General features: G+C 34.2%; 1 protein-coding gene and 1 long non-coding RNA gene across 5 annotated transcripts in view; one reads left to right on the forward strand and one right to left on the reverse strand.

The window, feature by feature from the left end:
• The window catches only part of LOC150099660 (uncharacterized), a 64,465-nt gene extending 59,774 nt beyond the window's left edge, over positions 1 to 4,691 (forward strand). Inside the window, exon 4 of the long non-coding RNA XR_016549417.1 lies at positions 4,450 to 4,691. This is a non-coding gene — a long non-coding RNA (uncharacterized LOC150099660). The remainder of the gene's footprint in view (positions 1 to 4,449) is intronic.
• Positions 1 to 21,651, reverse strand: part of Not11 (CCR4-NOT transcription complex subunit 11) — a 172,708-nt gene that overhangs the window by 19,898 nt on the left and 131,159 nt on the right. For 3 of the 4 annotated variants that reach the window (XM_090404488.1, XM_090404487.1, XM_090404489.1), the window contains 3 exons: positions 20,830 to 20,909; positions 17,313 to 17,382; positions 173 to 328 (listed from right to left, as the gene is read on the reverse strand). In XM_090404488.1, coding sequence (XP_090260614.1) covers positions 173 to 328; positions 17,313 to 17,382; positions 20,830 to 20,909 — 306 coding nt within the window. The remainder of the gene's footprint in view (positions 1 to 172; positions 329 to 17,312; positions 17,383 to 20,829; positions 20,910 to 21,651) is intronic. The other variant, XR_016549416.1, reaches the window with a different exon arrangement.

Here is a 21,651-nt window from a genome sequence, read left to right on the forward strand (position 1 = left end):
TGTGAAGCTTGAGAAGCTTCACAAATCAAGCACCTAGGAAGCATGATTTCCTCACACTGCCACTAAGCATCCTTCTTTGCAAATACATATGATATAAATTGTTTGTAGGAAAATATCATTAGCTGTGCAAAAAAAAAAAAAATTAACAAGATATCTATATTTGCAAACATACCTGTACATTAATTATTTTGTTACGAATGAGTGATTGAAGAAACACACAAACCAAACGAACAAGCCGATTCTGCATATATCGATCCTTTATGGTTTCACAAGTAGAAATACAGTTGGAGATATACAGGTGAACAAATTCTGTAGGTAGATCCACAGCCTTGAGAGGGAGAAAAAAAATAAAAAATAAATAATTATAATATGCAACTGCAAGTGATGTTCATTTTAAAATGCAGCTTAATGTTATGATACATCATAAGTACCTGCAATATAATCTCATTATATACAGTATAGTATATACTAACAATATTCCTTAGTTTCACCCTCCCTTATGTGTCAGGCTCAATGGTCTATCAAAGCCAAGTAACTAAGCATTATAGAAACCTATTAATGCTATGACAGGACAAATCATCCTATTTACATGGATGTCAACTGCCATATTCTGTGACCAGTTTCTATCAGCTTTGCAGACAAAAAAACTAATTTTCCAGGAGAAAAAACCCTACTATATCCATGAAACCAACTCGCTCACCTCACCTTCAGCTAAGATGCTGTTATAAAGGTTCTTCATGTCCTAGATAGGATGAAAACCCAAGTCTTTCCTTATCTCTATATGATTATTACTGAAACTGATGAATTCCACACATTTTATGCAAATTACAATGGAGCCTAATATTATGATATAGTATTCTGATGAATGTTTGTAATGCTATTTCACTGTTATAGAATCATCTTTTGAGATGACTCCATAAAATTAAAAAAAAAAAATCTGGCAGAGAAAGAGTTGGAAATTCTGTGAAATTAACCATTATCTAACAAATTCTTAATAATGTTCAGGCAGCAGGGAAAATGGCAGCAATGCAATGCAATTCATCACTCAGTAGCAAAGCAATGAACTGATCAGGATATCTTTTCTTAAATAAATATCAGACTGATAACTCTATAACAATAAACTGTGCACTATAAGCTAATTTTCAGTGAGTGTAAGGAGTTTTATGATAAACATGTAGATTATTAGTACTTCATAAGTAGGGCAGTCTATTCACATAGCCAACTACAGTCAACTCTCACTACAGCATACTCATAAAATGAAGCTTTTTAAGTTAGTGAGAGCTCAGCAGTTTTGTTTACAGACTGGAGACCTTGTGCATTATTATTATTATTATTTTCATGAAGTCATATGACTCATTGTGGGAGATCAATACTAATCAACACAAAGTCTATCATATCACTCCTTAAACTCATCTATTTGCACTTTCACTATCCTCTCAGGCAATACATTCCAAGCAAAAAACTTGCTTCTTACCTTTTTACTCTCTATTTCCTTATGCAACTTCCAGGGATGGCCTCTTTGTCTTTGTTCCTTCTCCCTCATTCTACCAAATGAAAAATCTCCTCAGTGTTAATCCGATAATAACCCCTTAGTAGCTTAGATATCCAATCATATCCCCAATTTGTATTCTATTCACCAACCTGTGCAGTCCACATGCCCTCATCCTATCCTCATAATTAACATTGTAAAGTCCCAATAACATTTTTGTTATCCATCTCTGTACACTTTTCCAAGGTTACTTCATCCCCTTCAAATCCTGGTGACCAGATCTGGGCACAGATGTGATCTAATCACAGCTTTATAAAAATGAGACAACCACACTTTATCTCTTGTGTTCGATGTCCTCCTCAATATTGTAGCAATTCTATGAGATGTCATCACAATATGTTCTCTGAACTTCAAATTTCTATATACAGTTGCCCTAAGATCCCTAGTTTCCTCCACTTCTTCCAATATAACTTTACCAAGTGATAATGAAGTATCCCAAATTTCAAAATCTTCCATTTAGTTGCATTAAAATGACATTCTCCCAGTCCTTCATAAGCTTTTTACAAAAATTATAGATAGCAGAATAAACAATATAGTAAAATTTCATCAACCAAAAGAATAGACAGGTTTCAGAACATCCTTCTCAACTTTAGATTGTGTTAAAGCCTTAAATTAAGTAATTGAATAAACAAAAGAATATATACCAATTTTTTGGCTTTCATAGATTATGAAAAAGCTTTTGATTCAATAGACCTATGTAAAAAGCTTGAAGCCTTAAAACATATAGGAACAGATGATATTTATATTAACACATCAACTCATATATATGAGAGAGGTTCAGCAGTAATAAATTTAAGTGAAAAAAAAAAAAAGAGAAATAGAAATAAAAACAGGAATCAGACAGGGAGACTATCTCACCAAAATTATACATGACAGCCCTTGAATATGGTATGAGAAAACTGAATTGGAAGAAAAGAGGACTGAATATTGATGGAAAATACTTCAGCTATCTACAATTTGCTGAGGATATCTTACTAATAGCAATATCACCAAAAGAACTAGAAACACATGATTATGAAATTAAATGAAGTAAGTCTGGAGGTCTACAAATAAATACGGATTAATCAAAACTAATGTATAGTGAAAATACTCCAGAACAAAAACAATTTAAATAAATTAAACATAGATTGAAATAGCAAGTGCATGCAAAAACCAGAAACTTGATAACAAAATTTCAGCTAGAATAACAGCAGGATGGAAAGTTTTTAACCATTATAGAGAGAGATATTTAAAAGCAATTTACTAAACTGCTTGAAAAGATCTACAACCGGTGTGCACTCCCAGCAATGACCTATGGTAGTGAAACCTAGAGTCCAACTAATCAGCCAAAATGGAAGAAGCATGGATGGAGAGGCATTCATCCAACAGTGGACTGAAGAAAGCTATTGTTGATGATATATGCTGCGTATACATACACTAAGTTAGCTTTACATTAGGAATCCCCCCCCCCTGATTTACATATTTGGCATGATAACAAAGTACTACATGATATCAATGTCACATGCGGCTACTATAAATAGGTACACCACCAATTCTCTATACATAATCAGTAAATATTTGCCAGTAATGAAGAAATGTGACGATGTAAGCCCATTTGACTGGGGAGAGATAGCTGGGACCCAGAGGGTAGGTGCTAGTATTTCGGAAACAATTGCACTTGTTGGTTGCTCTCATACTACTGTACCAGGGTGTACCAGGAGTGGATTAACCATGAACAGACATCCAGCAGAAGGGCTCACATTGGTCAGCCACACGTGGTTGATCCTAGAGGTGACCATCGGGTGTCATGACTGGTATCTCATAACAACATGCAACAATCACACAGATCACCCACCAGTACAACAGCAGGGCAATTCAATCCATTTCAACATGCACCATACCTTGCTTTGTCTGGGGTGTTCCACAGCCAGAGACTAACAAGGGTACCCACGATAATGGCCAGAAATTGTAAACAATGACTTGCATGAGCTAAGGAACATTGGCAATGGACCCTTGACAAATGGAAAAAGGTTGTCTGGAGTGATGAGTCCCGTTTCCCTTCTGCACCATGCTGATGGCCGGGTTCGCATTTGGCATAGACAGCATGAAGCCCTATCCCTGGTTGCACAGTTAGGATTCAACAGGGTGGTGGAGGTGGTGGTATGGTCTGGAGAGCTTTTTCCTGGCATTCCTTAGGTCCATTAGTTATCATCCCACAAACACTGAATGGTGAATGCTACTGGGACCTGTTATCCAACCATCTCCATCCATATCCGCAGGAGGTCTACCCTGACCACAGTGCCATCTTTCAACAGGACAACGTACCTTGTCAAACGGCTTGTACAACTGCTGAGAGATTGGAGGAACATGACAACAAATTTACCACTTGACCCCCAAACTCCCCTAACCATATCTCAATTGAACATGTGTGATGTGAGAACTGCTGATCCTCTTCCACAGAATGAGCATGAACTGACGAAGTTGCTGCAGCAGACATGGGTCAAGTTACGCATGGAGGATGTTCAACATCTGGTGGAATCCGTTCCTAGGCATCTGCAAGCCATGACTGCACAGAGAGGTGGAACAATGCGTTATTAGGTGGGTGTTCTTCCTAACTTAAAGCTAACCCAGTGTGCAAATATACGGGGGGGGGGGCAGAATGGTATGCAACTATGACATAACAGATAGGATGCATTTACAAACATGTAATATTCAGTAATTTTTTATGTTTACTTAAAATTCAAATAAGCTTAATTATTTAAGGAAATTTCAGTTTTCACTACCTGTGTTATTAAGATATTTTCTATAACTATTTTCAGCATTTTAAATTACTTTCATATTTATTATTAACACATTACCTGCACAAATTGTGATTCAACTGTATTTTAGTGCTAGAATAAAACTTTACTTTCTTTTGTTAGCATCTCTGCAGTATGGTGTCTGTAGGGTGAGATGTGAAAAACATCTCACCTTACAGACAAACAGAAAGCATTCAACAAATTCTTATGTCCTGCCTCAAGGTCAATAAATACATTATGGCATAATAGCATGTCCACCTGAGTTATTGTGGTTCTGTGTTTTAGTGAATTTCGTAGTTTGCTGTTGATGGTGAAAACAATTCTGTAATTTGAATATTTGTTTAATAGCTTTTTATAAATGTTTTGAATATATTATGGGAAGTTATATGTGGTGTTGATATGCAGCTCTGAGAAGAAGGCACATGATTTTGGGCTAAGATGAATAGTGTAATCTATTAGTTGCATGGGATACTGTCTATAAGTTTAACTGCAAGTCAGGATGCAACACCTATTATATTGGTTCTACCATTCATTCTGTTAAGTCTTGCTTGATTGAACATTATCAAGATTATAATATTCCCATACCTGACTATCTGCTTTCTAACACTAAGAAAAAAAAACACAAACAAAATATACCAAAAAACAAAAAAAAATCCCACTAATGAAATATCCTTGCATGCAATACAATCTAACCATATTCCTGAAATCGAAAATGTCTTCACTATCAATTTCCAAGAAACTGAATCCAAATTACATTGTTCTGAATTGCTAGCAATAAGAACCACCCAATCTGCCATAAAACAAAAAGAACCCTATTTACTGTCTCCCCTCATGGCAATTAAACTAAATAAATTATTCTCCCTTATTCTCAAACCAGTTTCATTTGTTGCTAGCTTTCTATGCATATAGCAGGTTTCTTTTTATTCTGTTCTTTCAAATCCAAAGTTGGTATAATTCATCTTTTTGGTCATAACTTGACAAAAGATCAAGTCTTTTGTCAAGTTTTAACCATCATTACCTTCAAAACTTTTACACAGGCATGTACATTAACATCCTTCAATTTAAAAATGCATTTAAATTAACATTTAAGCTTAGCTGTTAGAAAAGGACTGCTCCATTACAATATTTACATACTTTTTCTTTTTAGCTTACTTTTCACATTCTTTTAATCTTAGATATTTTTCTGCTAGCAAAGAATGAGTACCATAACATTTTTTTTAATACAAAAAAGCATAATATATATAAAAATCTTAGTTAAGCATTCAGATATAGTTTAGAATATGATATATTAAAAATCCTATTAATTAAAATAGTTTTTAGATAATTCTTTTAATTTAAATATAATTTCTCATGTATATTTTTCAACACGCACATGTAAAGTATATAAAATCAACCACTGTGTCGCCATCACTCTGAGAAATGCAGTCTGCCTCTTACTTGTGTAAATATATTTAATATATTACTGTATCTTGTAGCTTTCACACAAATTTAATTCCTTGAATAAGCAATTATTCAAGTTCCTTGAACTTGAATAAACAATGAAATAAATCATTTTTTGATATAATTCACAATATATCCCATTCTTGAACTAATTTTCCACTGAAAAACATTATGCCAATTAATCCACAATTCTGCATTTAGTGCAACATATGAAGCTCCTCTCTGGTGGTGAAATATGATCTATCAGTAAAGGGTGAGATGTCAAGGTTAGGGGGTTGTAGCTAGAAAAATTTTTTCGATACACTTTTTCAACATGCACATGATCTAATGAAATAAAGATCTAATGAAATACTTAATGAAGGACTTCTATCAATCTGACCAATGCTTAATTTTCCTTATCTCAACCTTGTTAATGTGAGTCCTTTGTCTTTTTTACAGTATGGTAAATTCTCATGGCAGCTAACTTGAAGGGACCACAAGAAGAGATTATATTGTTATAGAGAATTCTCTTTAGAATAGCAGTAATGGTGCAAAAGTAGCTTCTTATGAGTTTGTTATAATGATGTTTGCTATTGCAAGAATTGACTGTATTCTTTATTGTTGCTCTTTAGTTTTCTGTTTTCTGTTTCTCCATGCAGTTATACAACATTTCAGTCTTTTGTTGCTTTTTTTATTTTCAATATATGATCGTATTTACATTAAGTAATTATACAGGATGGCCCATAAGCCACAGGGTGGTCTATAAGTCATGTCAAAGAAAGGGCCTGTCTTTGTGAAGTAACTGTATAAGTTTTTTAACATCACTAATTTTATTTTTATTAGTTATGAAAAACCATATCACGTAAATACCTTCCATTTTCTGCTTCACAAAGATGAGCACTTTCTACAGAATGTTCCAGGACTTATGGACCATCCTGTATATATAAGTTTTTATCATTATTATTATGTCTGCATGGTTAGCCTAGTGGCTATGTGCTTTGCAACCATATGCCTGGGGAAGGAGTGTCTAGGTTCGATTCCCATTGATGACGACGATGTGAGGAGCTTAAGGATCTTTCTCAGCCATAGCCAAGTTAGCCGGTGTTGGGCTGTCCACGCCCAACACAGGATTTTTCCCCCAGTTTATCTGGGGTTTTTCATCCCACAAGCAAGAAAATAGGTCCCTTGTACACACAGGCTACAGTCATGGGATACATTAAGTACTATATCCTATGATATAGTACTTAATATAGGAGGGCTCAACCAGCCCTAAGGGGGTGGTAATAATAATAAATAAATTATTTATTATTATTATTATATGGTCACCCCGAACTTTCTACAGAATGTTCCATGACTTATGGACCACCCTGTATATATAAGTTATTTTTATTATTATATGGTCACCCCCAGACCATCCAAGGATTCACGATGGAAAGATTCCTAACTCACACACTGAAGTACCCATAATACATCTTTGAACACATTAGCCGAAGAAGCCCTCAACTTCCGCTGGCAATTTATTCTATTCACTTAAACTCTGAAGCCCACATTCTTTCAGTTTGTCCTATGAAATATTCCACAAGCTAGATATGATCTTGATTTCTGCTATCAATGGGATATGAGATAATCAATATGCAGCCATATCTGAGCACAGTAATCCACATGTGGTCTTATCAAAGGCATGTACAGAAGGAAAATAACTTCCTCATTCCTAATAAGTTTGTTTTCTTAAACAGTGCAATTGTCTGCTATGATGATTTTACAGTGAATTCCTGCTATAGCAAACTTGCAAGCCCACAAAAATAGTTTATTACATTAAATGAGCTGGTGTTAATAATATTTACTATGGTGAAGTCAAATGTATCACTTTTACAACATGGCTCCAAAATTTCAACTCTTTTTATCTGCTATCGCTACTAGTAATTAATAAGGTCTCTAATCTCATCAATCAGACCTATCTCTTCATTCCAAAATACATAACCACATACAACAGTGAACTGACTTCATTACTGTTTACTCATAGCACCATGATGATTTCATATTAAAAGCATCCCTTATAAAGTATTAAAATATACAGCCAAGTGTAGAAACCTAAAAGTTTCAAAAATTACCAGAGAGCTTATGATAATATAACCTTCAGCATTAGAATTGCCTTGGATTGCATTGCTTGGACACTGCAAGATACGAACTCTGCAGACAGAAGCCCATACACTCACCTTTTATTAGTGCTTTTAGGTTTCACTGGCCTGATAGCTATTTTAAACTGCTAGTTCAAAATTTTACCAAATCTCTAAGTTCTGCTCAGAGATTTGGCAAAAATCTTAAGAGAGCAAGAACCCTTGGTTTAATACTGTAGCAATCCCATGTCAGAAAGTTAAATATTCATAATTGAATTCTTGGCTATATATTTTAATACTTTATGTATGCACCACCAAGAGTTCACTTATGAACAATATAATTTTTTGATATGGGACTGCTACAGTACTAAACTGAGGGTTCTGCCTGATCTCTGAGGAGAACCAACAGTTCGAAACAACTGTGAGACCAGTGAAACCTAAATGCACTGAAAAGGCAAATATAAATACCGACATCGTGATTAGCCTTGCTATTACTTTACTGTTCACCAATGTATCTTTGACAGAGACCCTTCAGCTCATTAAGCCACATTTCCCATTTGACATAATTGAATTATTCAAATTCACCATTTATTATGGTTATTTCCTTTCATTTGGAAAGGAAAATAAACAAACAGCTGGAGAAGATTGCTATGGATTCCTCCTCCCCTCCACACACACACACACACACACACACACACACACACACAACCCAAATTCTACATGGAACATTTTAAAAACCAAGCACTCAACACAGCTACAGATCAACCATGTTTATAATATGTTTGCAATATGGCATCATGGCCCAGACACATTGGACACATCTTTTAGCACATCTTAAAATAAGCTTTGTAATAGAAAAAGAAAATAACAACTGTCTTCCCTTTCTACATACATTAGTGAAGACTTCCAAATGGTTTATTATCCTTTTCCATTTACAAAAAAAAAAACCATACATACAGGAAGGTATTTACATAAACAACTACACCATCATCCATCCCAACAGTATGGGATCCTCAAAACACTTACTCACCAAACCAAGGCTATTTGTTCCAACAACACAGCCCTTCAAACTGAGCTCAAGGACCTTTGTAACACACGTTTTCCAACAGCTACAGCCCATATAAAATACTACATGCACCCCCCCCCCTGCCTCATAACAAACAATCTGTCAATCAACATCTTAAAGACGGCTTATCTCTACAAATATGATTTTCATGCCATGTTCAAACCATTCCTTCAGGTTGCTACTTTTATCTGTTCTACCAAAGATCAACTTCATTCTCTTACTCATCCTGGAGTGAACAGAGTTCATTATGTTTACAGTTTAGCATCTTTTGGACAGTAGTAGATCAGTTAACATCCACCTTCAAGTATACAAAAATTACATCTGCAATCATTTGTATGGCAAGGACTGGCAGACTATACTCTGGATACTCTGTCACATAGGATTAAATGGAATAAGACATTACTATTACATAGAAGTTGCTACAGGTCTGAGAGACTATTTTTGGAATCAGCATCAGCTATGAAGCACTTCCCCAACCTAAACAAATGATTGCATTAATTTGCCAAAAATCTGGGAGACAGTCATTGCTTTAGTTGAGTGTTGTATGCTTATCATTATTTGTGCTCTGAAGATGCTGGTTAGAAAACCAGAAAAATATTAGCAAGTTTCAATAAATTAATGTTTTTGTCTGTTGGTGTTGTTAATACCATGAAGTGATAGCATGAAAAGGCAAAAATAGGAGCTTCTCGGCAGAATCCATATCTTTTAAGTAGTGCAATCCAAGGCAAACTCCAATGCCAAAAGTTATACTATCATAAGCTCTTTGGTATTTTCAAAACTTTTAATTAATTTAATAAAAAACCTAATTACCTGAGTAATTTATATAAAAAAGGTAAGAAAATAAACAGCCCCCCCCCCCCCCCCATGAGAGGAATCCGATTTGTCATTTCTGCTGTTCACAGCTTAATATCTTTTCAATGTGTAATTTGTTTAAAAAAAAATTTTTTTTTTTTGAATCATTGATTCAGAACAATGATTCAGAGGCAATAAAACTGTTATGTGAGAGTGCACTGATTAGCCAACATAATTTTGCATTAATGCTAACTATTTATATTTCTTGCATTATCTGCAGTTTATTTATTTATTTTTTAAACAGCAATCTCTGAGAACACATATATTGTGGATAAGTAAAGTAATGGGAATGATTTTCCATTACCTTATTTATTATAGGATTTTTTAAACTATAAGGCATGCACATTGAAAAGGTCAGTCTTAGTCAAGGTGAGAAACATAAAATAATGGCTGAATAATATTTTCCTCACATAAGAAACAAAGTATAATCCAGTATAAAATAATAGATACTTTTTGCTGCAGAAAAAGTATGTTACTTGCATAATCTCACTGAATATTCCTTAAACATAAATTGAAGTTGGAATTTCTATTTTCTAGAGAATGTACAAGTAGGTATCTGAAACTCAATTTAAGTGCCATTAACTGAGATATATACACACGTCACTTTTAGAGACAATCAAACAAAATATAAAAAATAAATTAAAGATGCCAAGAAATTATATTTTTGGTATAATTCATTATCCAAGTGTAAGCAAACAAATTTTGTGAATGAAGTAACCTCACAACTGGGCTACTTGTATATAAAATAATGACTCTTGCATCACCATAATGCAAAGCACATATCCTTATGGACATGTATAATGATGTGCATTATGGGAAGGGTCACTACCCAGACCAGTTTCAACCTTCATTTAGGTCTCATTAGTGGGAGCCAGACCCACAAGTGATACTAAGGTTGAAGTATGACTTCACATCACTTGCCTTAGTATCCCATAATGCAAAGCACATATCCTTAAGGACATGTATAATGCTATGCATTATGGGAAGGTCACTACCCAGACTGGTTTTGACCTTTATTGAGGTCTCATGTATATGGAAATATGACTTCTGCATTACTCCAATCTTGGTATCACTTCTGGGTCTGGCTCCCACTTCCATTTTTTATGGAAGATTTTGAAAAGCAAAATAAGCTCTTAACCCAGCCCCTCTGAAACTTCTATATAGTTAAGATAAGCGGACGATGTGTTTTCTATTTGGTCTCATGGCAGACAATTAGACACTTTACTCTGTCACCTCAATAGTCTTCATCCCAAAATCCAATTTACAATGGAAAAGGAAACTAATAATAGTCTAGCCTTTCTAGACACCTTGGTCACCCACCTACCTAATGGTAACCTGTCCTTTTCAGCATACAGGAAACCCACCCACACAGGCAGATACATTCACAAACTTTCCCATCACCTCTCCCCCACTCTCAACAATATCATGTCATTAAAACACTAACCTATAGAGCCTATAACCTTTGTTCCAACCTCCCTTACAGCAGGACTCAATCATATATTCCACACTTTTCTTTTATCTAATGGCTACAGTTCTCACAATATCAAAATAATAATAATAATAATCAATCCTTCCCCCAATCCATGACCCTCTCTTCAGAAAGATATTAGTAATGCTATCACCCTTATGTCCAAGGTACATCAGAAAAAATAGCCAGAATAGCCAGTATCTTAGAGAAATACAATATTTGCACTTTTTCAAGCCCCGCTTAAAACTAGCTACCCTTATTTGCTCCACTTAAGACAAACTTCCTCCTCTTTCAGGTGTATATAGAGTTCCTTGTTCCAGCAAGATGGCCTACTATGGACAAACAGGAAGATCAGCTACCATCTGCATGGAAGAACATTTAAAATACAGCTGTAGTCATGACTATGGTCAAATCTGGCCATGCTGAGCTGTATCCAAAGCATGATCTGCAAGGCCAGATTTGACCATAGTCATATTTTAAATGTTCTTCCATGCAGATGGTAGCTGATCTTCCTGTTTGTCCATAGTAGGCCATCTTGTTGGAAAAAGTTGGAAAAAGATCATCATTTGATGGAAAAAGATCATCAATCTCCATCACAGTAAATTTAGAAGAGAAAGACTATTTCTCTGGTTGTATAAAACTTCTCAAAATATGAGAAACACTAATATTTCAAGATTCCAGTTTGCATCATAGGCTGCTGCTGACAGGCATCCACAGAGAGTGCCCCACCTAGTTAGGACTCCATCTCCATACCCCCCCCCCCCAACTTCTTTTGGAAAAAAAAAAAAAAAAAGAAAAAAGCCCAAATGTATTTATCCAAATGAATTTAGCCCTAAATACTTATAGTCCATCATCCAGAATTTATTCTAAAGGTCTAAAGTTCAGTTATATAATTTCTATCAATATATTTCTGATGCTGCTGAATAAAAAGATAGTCTCTAAGATTCTACAATGGAATGTCAAAAATTATTCCTTCCATATTTTTCATTTAATCTATATGTCTTTAAAATACCATTAATGTTATAAGTAACTTGGAGCAAAAAGCCAGTGATGTAATATAAAGATACTCTCCTTAAGGAAAATAGGCAACATAGCCATAAATATTAATATCAATTTTAGAGGAGTAACATGGAAAATTTCCAGAAATAATACTCATATTGTGATCCCTGACGATGTCTCCGTACCTGAGGTGAAATACTGGAAGAATTAAAATACTATTTTTAATAACTTTTAACTTTCCTAGTGCTGTTTCACTCCATTAAACTCCTAACATGAGAAGACTAAAAGACAGTAATCAAAAATTGTTAATTTAAAGGGAAAGAACTGAAAGCCTGTAATAAAACATGAAAAGTCAGTGGCATAAGTGTGCTAGCTATTTGACTGCCTTCTGATTGCATTCCTTTTGAATATTTTCTATCAATCCTCTGCAACTTTCATTTGACATGTTTCCAAGTAATTGCTCCCTCTAAAACATCTTTATCTCTAGTCTTTAGATTACCTTGATCATATTTCCACTTTACTCCATTTCTAAGCTTTCTTAAGACTCCAGAACATTTTGTCCCTTTTTTGTGATATTTATCTTCTCTATTCTTACCAACGTCACTCCATGATTTTTGTTTAGCTACTTTTACAGCAGCAGCAGCATAGCTTTCCGACATTTTTTCTCTGAGCATACATACCTGATGACATACTTCTTAAGTACTTTCAATATTCTTTCTTCTTTTCCTTGACTGCTTCTTTAACTTCATGAGCTACAATAAAGTTCACATTTTTCCCTCCTTGAAAACAACTTTACCACATTCTTCCTTTGCTGAATCAATGTTTTCTTCAGAATGAGTTTAGTCTCCAAGGTTTGGTTCTTACTTTCAAACTCATTCATTTTCTTCTTGAAAAATACTTGTATATTTAAATCTAGAGTTCACCTATGAAAGCTATTTAACTTTGATTATTTTCAGAAATTTCTTACATATTCATCATTTTTAATATTTATTTTTATTGTTCTCAAAACAAAATGATAATCACTTCCTGTTTGAAATTCCCTTTATATTCTTTGTATCCTAATTAGTGTGAAGAAATCACTATTAAGAATAATAATCAAAAAGACTTTTCTTATTTCTTCTCTCCATTTGAATTTGCACACATCTTTATGTTGGAACATCCTAGTAATGGGTAGTCCATGTAATGAACAAAAATCCAGGAGGTGCTTACCATTATTATCTGCTTTGCTCCTTTCTTTAATCTTTGTCAAATCATTTCTTCTATGTCTAAGATTGGTATTCATTTCCTAGTCTCAGAAAGAATTAGCGTTTCCTTCATATTTATGTTAACTGCCTTTTCAATTACTCAAAAAAAAAAAAAAAAAACTCCTTTTTGTAGATACAAGTTATTTTATATCTTATTTTGGCATACCAAGTAACCCAAATGTAGTTCATGGGAAAAGAAGGCTGTGATTATCAAGTGGAAATTTGTCCTGTAAAAGAAAAATAGTGCCAGTGATTGGAATATTCACAAAAAAGAACAGATACATCAAACTGACTAATAAATTACCACTTCTGGGCATGATGTTCTTAATTTATTGTGAAATTTTTCATCTACCAACTTAAGTATTCCTGCTAAGTTTCCTAGTTAAGTGATAATTAGAGGTGTCAGTTCCACTGATTATTATGCTATTATTAACTTACATTATGACTATTATTAACTTACATGACACGCTATTTCTGTGTGTATTTGGAAGTGTCATCACACTATGTCTTCATCTCAAATTCTTGGGGTGAAGACATAGTGTGGTAATAACTTTTTAATAATGTCTGATGTTCATGAGATGACAAATTTAAATAACACAACTGTTTTAATTTCCATATGGTTTGTTAGGTTATATCTGAAGATATAAAAGAACAGTGTTCATTTTTTCAGGATAGTTGTTCAGTTTAGAATAATGATAGCATTACCTTTATCTGCTTTCAGTGATTTAACAGTGGTAATTCCAGTTGCTGGTTTATTATTATTTATAATATTAGAAGCTTTCGAGTATATTATACTGGCTACATTAGTTGGGATTTCAGGCTTCTTTCAATATTGTAAATAGAATCATTCTTAAACAACCTTAATGCTTGTTTGTTTATTAATGCAAGAACAGCTCTGGTCAGGCTCTATGCACATGCACACCAGTCAAAAGGGAGTGCATACACCTAGTAACTGCATGCACAAAAGTCAACAATTTTTGATTGTACTATAAAAATGACTTATGTGATAAATCATACTAGTCACTTATTTTATTTAGTAATTTCTCCATTGTCTCTAACCTGTTCCAACTTAATACACTCTAGTTACTCTAGTTAGTGACTATTAGCCTGAGAGTTAAAAGTAATTAGTTATTTTTTTTTACTGTGAGGTCACTGTGTGGGCAAACTGATGCTGACATCAGCAAGCTGCAGAGGCATATATGTTTAGTGTCTACCATCTAGACACAGTTACTTGAACTCATGCCAGCAATGATGGATTTTTGTAGCTACATCGATTTTAAGTGAATTTATTTAGTGCTTTCAATTTTACAAGTTATAGCCAGACAGCAACATTAATATGAGAAATATTATATTAGTAATTTTAGTGCATTAAACCCTCAAAATATCACTGCTGAAATTATAGTGGAAAAGCATTGCAAATCCATTTAATGCAAATTACCCCTTAGCAGGAAGAAGGGTGTAAGATGACTATGACCTATGCAGAGCCAAGCAAGAACAACTTTCTCCTTACAGTCCCTGCATAGACTAGACTGCTATAATTTGATGGAGCTTATTATTGGTCTCTATTCTATGATGACTGCCACTAGACTAAAAGTTTGTGTCTGATGATCAGCTGGTAATTGGTGTATAAGATAGAGACAGTGGAAGCTTGAGAAACGAGCTGACCAAGATGTAGCATATGCAGCCTTATCTCCCTTAATCCCAATGCAGCTTGGAAACAGAAGCATACATCCAAGGCCTGTAGGGAATTTTGTGAATCTGTATATATTATGCTTCTTTGGTAGTGATGCAATCTTATGTAGTTGAATGCAAGCTCTATAGCATACAGCTCAGGAATAAAGTTGTTACAATTTAGTCGGATCTCAGCAGATTTTATGCTGTCTGGCAAGACAGCAGAAATTCCTGCTCTGATCTCATTCTGAACCTTCAGTATAAACAGGCAAAAAATCAGAGTATCTAATTCTATGAGGTTGAAAGTGCTGCTGGTAGACAATAGGAGGGGTGAAAAATTTAGCATCCTGCAAAGAGAGACGCTGCTTGGTTGTATGAATACCATGGCACTATTGCATTCAATAGTGTCTGTGCTATACTATCTACCCCGATATCTAAAGCTTGTAAGAAGCTTTTATTTGCAAACCAAATGGTCATATGGCAGTCTGATGAATGTTGTACAGATTCTCACCATGGAAAAAATACAGTTGGCCAAGTGGGATGGTCTAGCAGGGATTTTATTTTTTATAAAATATAAAAGAAAGAGCTCTTGATGTCAAAGTGACAAAGGAGGTTCATTTGTCTTGACATACAAATTAGGATTGATGGAAGTTCGAACTGCTCCAGCTGCAATTCTTATGGCTCAACAGTGGGGTCTGGCCATCGTAGGGTTCTCTCTCTGGCAGAAACTTAGACTTCGAAATCTATAATCAAGTTTGATCTAATCAGTGCCTTGTATAATCAAAGCAAAGAACATCTATCAGCTTCCCAAGAGGTAGAAGATATGGTGCAAATGATGTTCACTGCTTAGCAGCACTTATTTGCAACTGACATACTAAGAAAGGAAACTGACTTTCTTGTGAAATATCAGCCTTAAGAACTTCGCTTCTGGTGCAACTAGGGTTGAAGTTTGTCCTAATCTAAGTTATGGGTCAGAATGAAGACCATGCCTGCAGCAAAATGCAAATTTGTCTTCTGCTCTAAAAATTTGAACCCATTTGCAAGTGCCATGTTCAATGGCTTGCTGCAGCTGTCTTTCTATGACCCTCAATATTACATGAATGACATGGTAAAGTCATACACATAGAGGGAATTACTTACAGCAGAATGAAGTTGTTCAGTTATTGAGTTAATCTTGATTGCAAAAAGCGTTACACTTACAACTGAACCTCATGAGGCTCCCTCCTCTTGGGTATATGATTGGGAGAGAGAGCAGCTCCCACTCAATCTTGGAAGATTCAGCTGGATAAAAAGTTCTTGATAAAAAAAAAAAGGGAGATTCCTCTTAGACCAAAATTGTGGTCTTACAATACTCCAAATCACCAAGCTGTGTTATGCTTTTCCATATCAAAGAAAACTTAGTACTCATGTTTTAGGAAGGCATCTCTAACAGATGCTTCCAGCTGGACTAAGTGATTAGTTGTAGAATGCAGTTTTTAATGTGATTGAAAACTATGAGTTTTTAGATACAACTGAAAATAATTATTATATAAATAATGAAATTATTGCAGTCAGTTTCTAGTACACACAGTTTAACAAACTACTGAAAAGACAATGTTTATTCTGTCAATTCTGATCTTTGGTTGGGTTTTGATGCATTTGTACCCAAATTTGAATAAACGTTTCATGTAGTTTTTGAGGCAAAGTGATTTTAGTCTAAAATGCTTCCCTACCACCTCTAAAGTATGCAGAAAGACTAGTACATTAGAACTCTATTATGCAGTATTAGGCTATTAGTGGCTATTATAACAAAGATTGGTATTATACCAATCTTTGTTATAAAACCTTCTGAAAGAACACCGAGTTGTGGCGGTCATTTTGATAGATTTTATTGTAATAAATTCTTTTGTTACTAAATAATAGTGCACTATCAGATTAATAGTACAAAAATTTAAATAAAAAAGGCAGGAGGATAAGAAAGAAGTTTCTAAGATAATCAGTCCATACTTTGTAAACCCCCGCCCCCCAAAAAAATACCAGGCATTACTATAAACTAAAGTAAACAAAAGAATGATTTTGTTTACTTTAAAAAAAACAAATATTTATGAAATACCCATATAATAACCAAGCTAAATATATGACTTTTTTTTTTTTACAATAAATGTACTCACAGTTGTTAACCTGTTGACTACTTCCATAGAATGAAGGGACATTTCCATATTTACTAAAACAGAGAAATACCTGTAAACATGACAATATGAAAAATGATCAGCACAATGTACATATTACTACAATTTAAAAAAAAAACATGAATTTAAATCCCACACAAGTTTTTTTTTTTTTTTTTTTTTTTTTTTTTTTAAAGATTCAATAATACCGCCCTCACCATCATACATATCATCATCATCATAACACCTGAATTATTATTTTAAATATAAAATCCAAGTTTTATATTTATGCCATTTGTTAAGAATACTACTATAATGTCATCATCATCATCATCAAATTCCTGCCATGTACACCTCAAGGGGTGTACAGGATATGATAGTACTACATAAAAAAATTACATCATTACTAACTTCCTATCTACAATTTTCCTCCAAATAAGTCTGTTACTTGTCAAGACTCCAACATTATCAGATCTTATATTTCTATCGTCTAAGGCACTTTATACTGTATCAATCCATCTATATCTTGGTCTTCCTCTGGGTCGTTTTCCTGCCAACCTGGCAGAGAATACTTGTTTTGCTAATCTTTCCTCTCCCATTCTATTTAAGTGACCATACCACCTGAGACTAGCTCTGCTAACGCATTCCTGGATGCTGACAATATCAAGTTCTTTACTAATATCCTTGTTTTTAATATGATATTGCCATTGATGCCATCTGTTCACACCTCTAATCTTTCTCAGGACTCTCATATTTGTGGTCTCTAGTCTTTGGTTAAGTGTTTTACTTCTGATCCAGCTCTCAGATCCATAAGTTAAAACTGGTTTGAACACTGTCTTGTATACAGCTAATTTAGTGTTCTGACTAATTTCTCTCTTATTCCATATGAATTTATTCAATTGACTTCCCACCATACCAGCTTTGCTGATTCTGTTGTCTATTTCTATATTTAATTTACCATCTTCACTAATAATCGTGCCTAAGTAGCTGAAATGTTTTACTAGTTCCACAGATTCTCCATTCACAACACAGCTGACATTTTAAATGATTCTGCCTATTTTCATTGTATTTGTCTTTTTATTGCTGACCTTCATACCATATCTATTACAACAGTTATTCAATTTAGTCAGGGAATCTTGTAGAGGATTTATTTAGAAGTATAACATCGTCCGTATAAAGCAAAGAGCTGACATTAACATCTCCAATTTTGATATCATGTTTAATACCACTTTCCTTCATAATGTGATCCATATAGATAATGAATAACAGAGGGGATAATGTACATCCTTGTCTCACACCAGATTTAACATTAAACCATCTTCCTGTACTTCCTTCAATTCTAACTGCTGACTTACAACTCAAATAAAGACTAAGTATTGCTTGATATAATGCCCCATTGACACCATATAACTGTAGTGTATTGAATAGCTTCTCTCTTGGCACCTTGTCATATGCCTTTTCAAAATCAACAAAACTTAAATACAGATCTTTGTTATATTCCCATGCTTTCTCGACTATTTGTCGTAAAGTGAAAATCTGATCCTGACAGCCTCTATTTTGCCTGAATCTAGCTTGTTCTTCACCCAGCTTTTCTTCCAGAATTCTTCTCAATCGTTTCTCAAGTATACTTGCATAGATCTTGCCAGGAACACTCAGTAGGGAAATACCTCTGTAATTCTCACATTCAGTTTTATTTCCCTCAGAAAGATCTCACCAGTTTATGTCTTTTTTGTTTCAGTCACCCCTATTATGTCGATCTGGTACTTATCTAATTCCTCAGCTAGCTCCATTCCTTTGCCATTCAGGCTTCTTATGTTGATAGTACCGATCTTTAACTCTGGTGATGTTGAGTTGGGGTGTGTTTTGAGATTTGGTCCAGTAGCTGATGTTTTGCTGTTCGCCCTGGTTCCCTGGGAAAAACAATGGGGGCCTTGTTTAACCAGGTGACGCCCCAGCTGGCATGAATTTTGTCATGTTGTACCATCATTTTTTATTTTGGTTTAACCAATAAGAATACAATTTGGTCGGCTAAATCCCAAATTGCCAGCCCATCCTCGTTCGTTCAGTATCCAAGTAGATACACAACAGGGTGCGCCATGAGAAGGTGAGGATTGGACATTAGGTGAGAAGCCCTGGTCGGTTCTCAGCATTCCTTTAAAGGCTATGTGGAGGTCTCCTCTCAGTTATACAGCTTTGACCCTTAAGCACCCTGCTACAATGTGTTATAACTGTTAATGTATCAAGGCATCTGCAGAACATCACTTAGGGAAACAAAAAATTAAGTTTTAATAGCACCATTTTTCTAAAACTTATTATGGTAAACCTGTACATGGATGTAGCATCCTGTATGTACTATCTTCTGAAATACAGAGAACTGAAGACTTTCATCTGGTTGACAAAGAATCGTCATATCTGAAAACATTTTAGATATGATCTTTTAGAAGAATGCTAAAACTTTGCACAAGAGTACATTTCTTATGGAACAGCTTTATAAAGAAAGCTGTGAAGCATTATTAAATCATCCTAAACTTCTGACCCAGCTCTCAGATCCATAAGTTAAAACTGGTTTGAACACTGTCTTGTGTACAGCTAATTTAGTGTTTTGACTAATTTCTCTCTTATTTTATATAAATTTATTCAGTTGACTTCCTACCATACCAGCTTTGTTGATTCTGTTGTCTATTTCCATATTTAATTTACCATCTTCACTAAAAATCGTGCCTAAGTACTTGAAATGTTTTACTTGTTCTATAGGTTCTCCATTCACAATGCAGCTGATATTTTCAATGCTTCTGCCTATTTTGATTATCTTTGTCTTGTTATTGCTGACCTTCATACTAAATCTAATCACAACGGTTATTCATTTCTTTGCATTAATGCAAAGACACACACACACATACACACAGCATATCATAACACATAGAAAGATAACATGTTTTGGACATAGCTACAATGGTGTCACTGGCATACACAACACAAATGTAAGCAACAAAAACTAGAAACTCAAAAACATGTTTTTCCATTTAAAAAAAAAATCACTTCTGTAAGTTAATTTCATAAAACATAAACATTCAAAACACAGACCTTATTTTTTGATGATCCTATATTACAATTAAAGCAGATGAAAGCATACTATAGCAAAAGAGATTCAAGTAATTTTATTCATGCAATAAATACCACACTAATTTTAGTTGTAATACTGAAAGATTTATTTATTTCACACACTTATTTTCTTGGGGTACATATAGCTTAGTGAGATCTGAGAAACCAACAAACAGATCTTAAATATAATATTTAATGAACTATTTAGTGAACAAAGATTAAGAAAGTTAATTTACTACTAAATACAGATAGTGAATTTTTATTTATAAAAGCATATTGCATTTTATACCAACAAACATGACAGCTCGAAAGAAAGAAAGAATTAACACATGGAGTCTCAAGAGACTCCATATGTTAATTCAGAGTTTAAATGCATCACTAGTAACTCAGCTACTTACTGCCATAGTAGGAAACTTACTCTGTGATTTGACTTGATTGCATCAGTTTTAAAAGAACTTCAATAGCAATTAATGGATTATTTTCAACCAAATCTGGAAGCTGAAAGTTAATAGAACAGTATTTTTTTATAACTTTAGCTAATAACTTCTTAACTTCTAATAAACATTTAAATTAAATTTATGCACAGAACAACTTGTTTCCACCCCACCACATTTTGCACTAACAGACATATGATGTGTGTGAGGTATGCTTTTAAATCTTGAAGTCAAAAACTAAAGATATCTTTAAGCCAGTCTGGGTTGATCTGGTGAAAGTGTCTCCTCCTCAACCAATCAGAAATGCACTACAGAACAACATGGATATTTGTGAGCATCTTTAAGTGGAATAGAATTTGCACTGCCCAGTGTGAAATCACTGCTCTGTTTACTGGGAGTTTGAAACAGCTTGAAAAAAAAAATACCATGTTGACTATAAGGATTTCTGGATTCTCTAATCCTCAGTCCACCTAAAGTCGAAATATACAATAGATTTATATCCTATCAAGTGTGAGGTTCACACTTGATAGGATAAAACAAATTATCCTACATAATAACCAATTAGGACTTCAGACAAAATATCCAATTTTGAACTTCCACACATCAATTCTCCATGCTATTCATATGGATTTCAAATAAATGAGAGTGTGCTGATAAATTGGTTAACCAAACGATAATGTATTTTATACTGAGTGATTTTTTTAAAATAATGATCCCATTCAATAAAAGGCTGCAAACCTCTAACACATTAGTATCATGGAAAAGCTAAGGATCAGATAATCTGAAAATACTGCTCTAGAAGATAA

Source organism: Typopeltis vanoorti, chromosome 14 (genome assembly GCF_054136105.1).
Source record: "Typopeltis vanoorti isolate ZY-2024b chromosome 14, IOZ_Tvanoo_1.0, whole genome shotgun sequence".
NCBI lineage: Eukaryota > Metazoa > Arthropoda > Arachnida > Uropygi > Thelyphonidae > Typopeltis > Typopeltis vanoorti.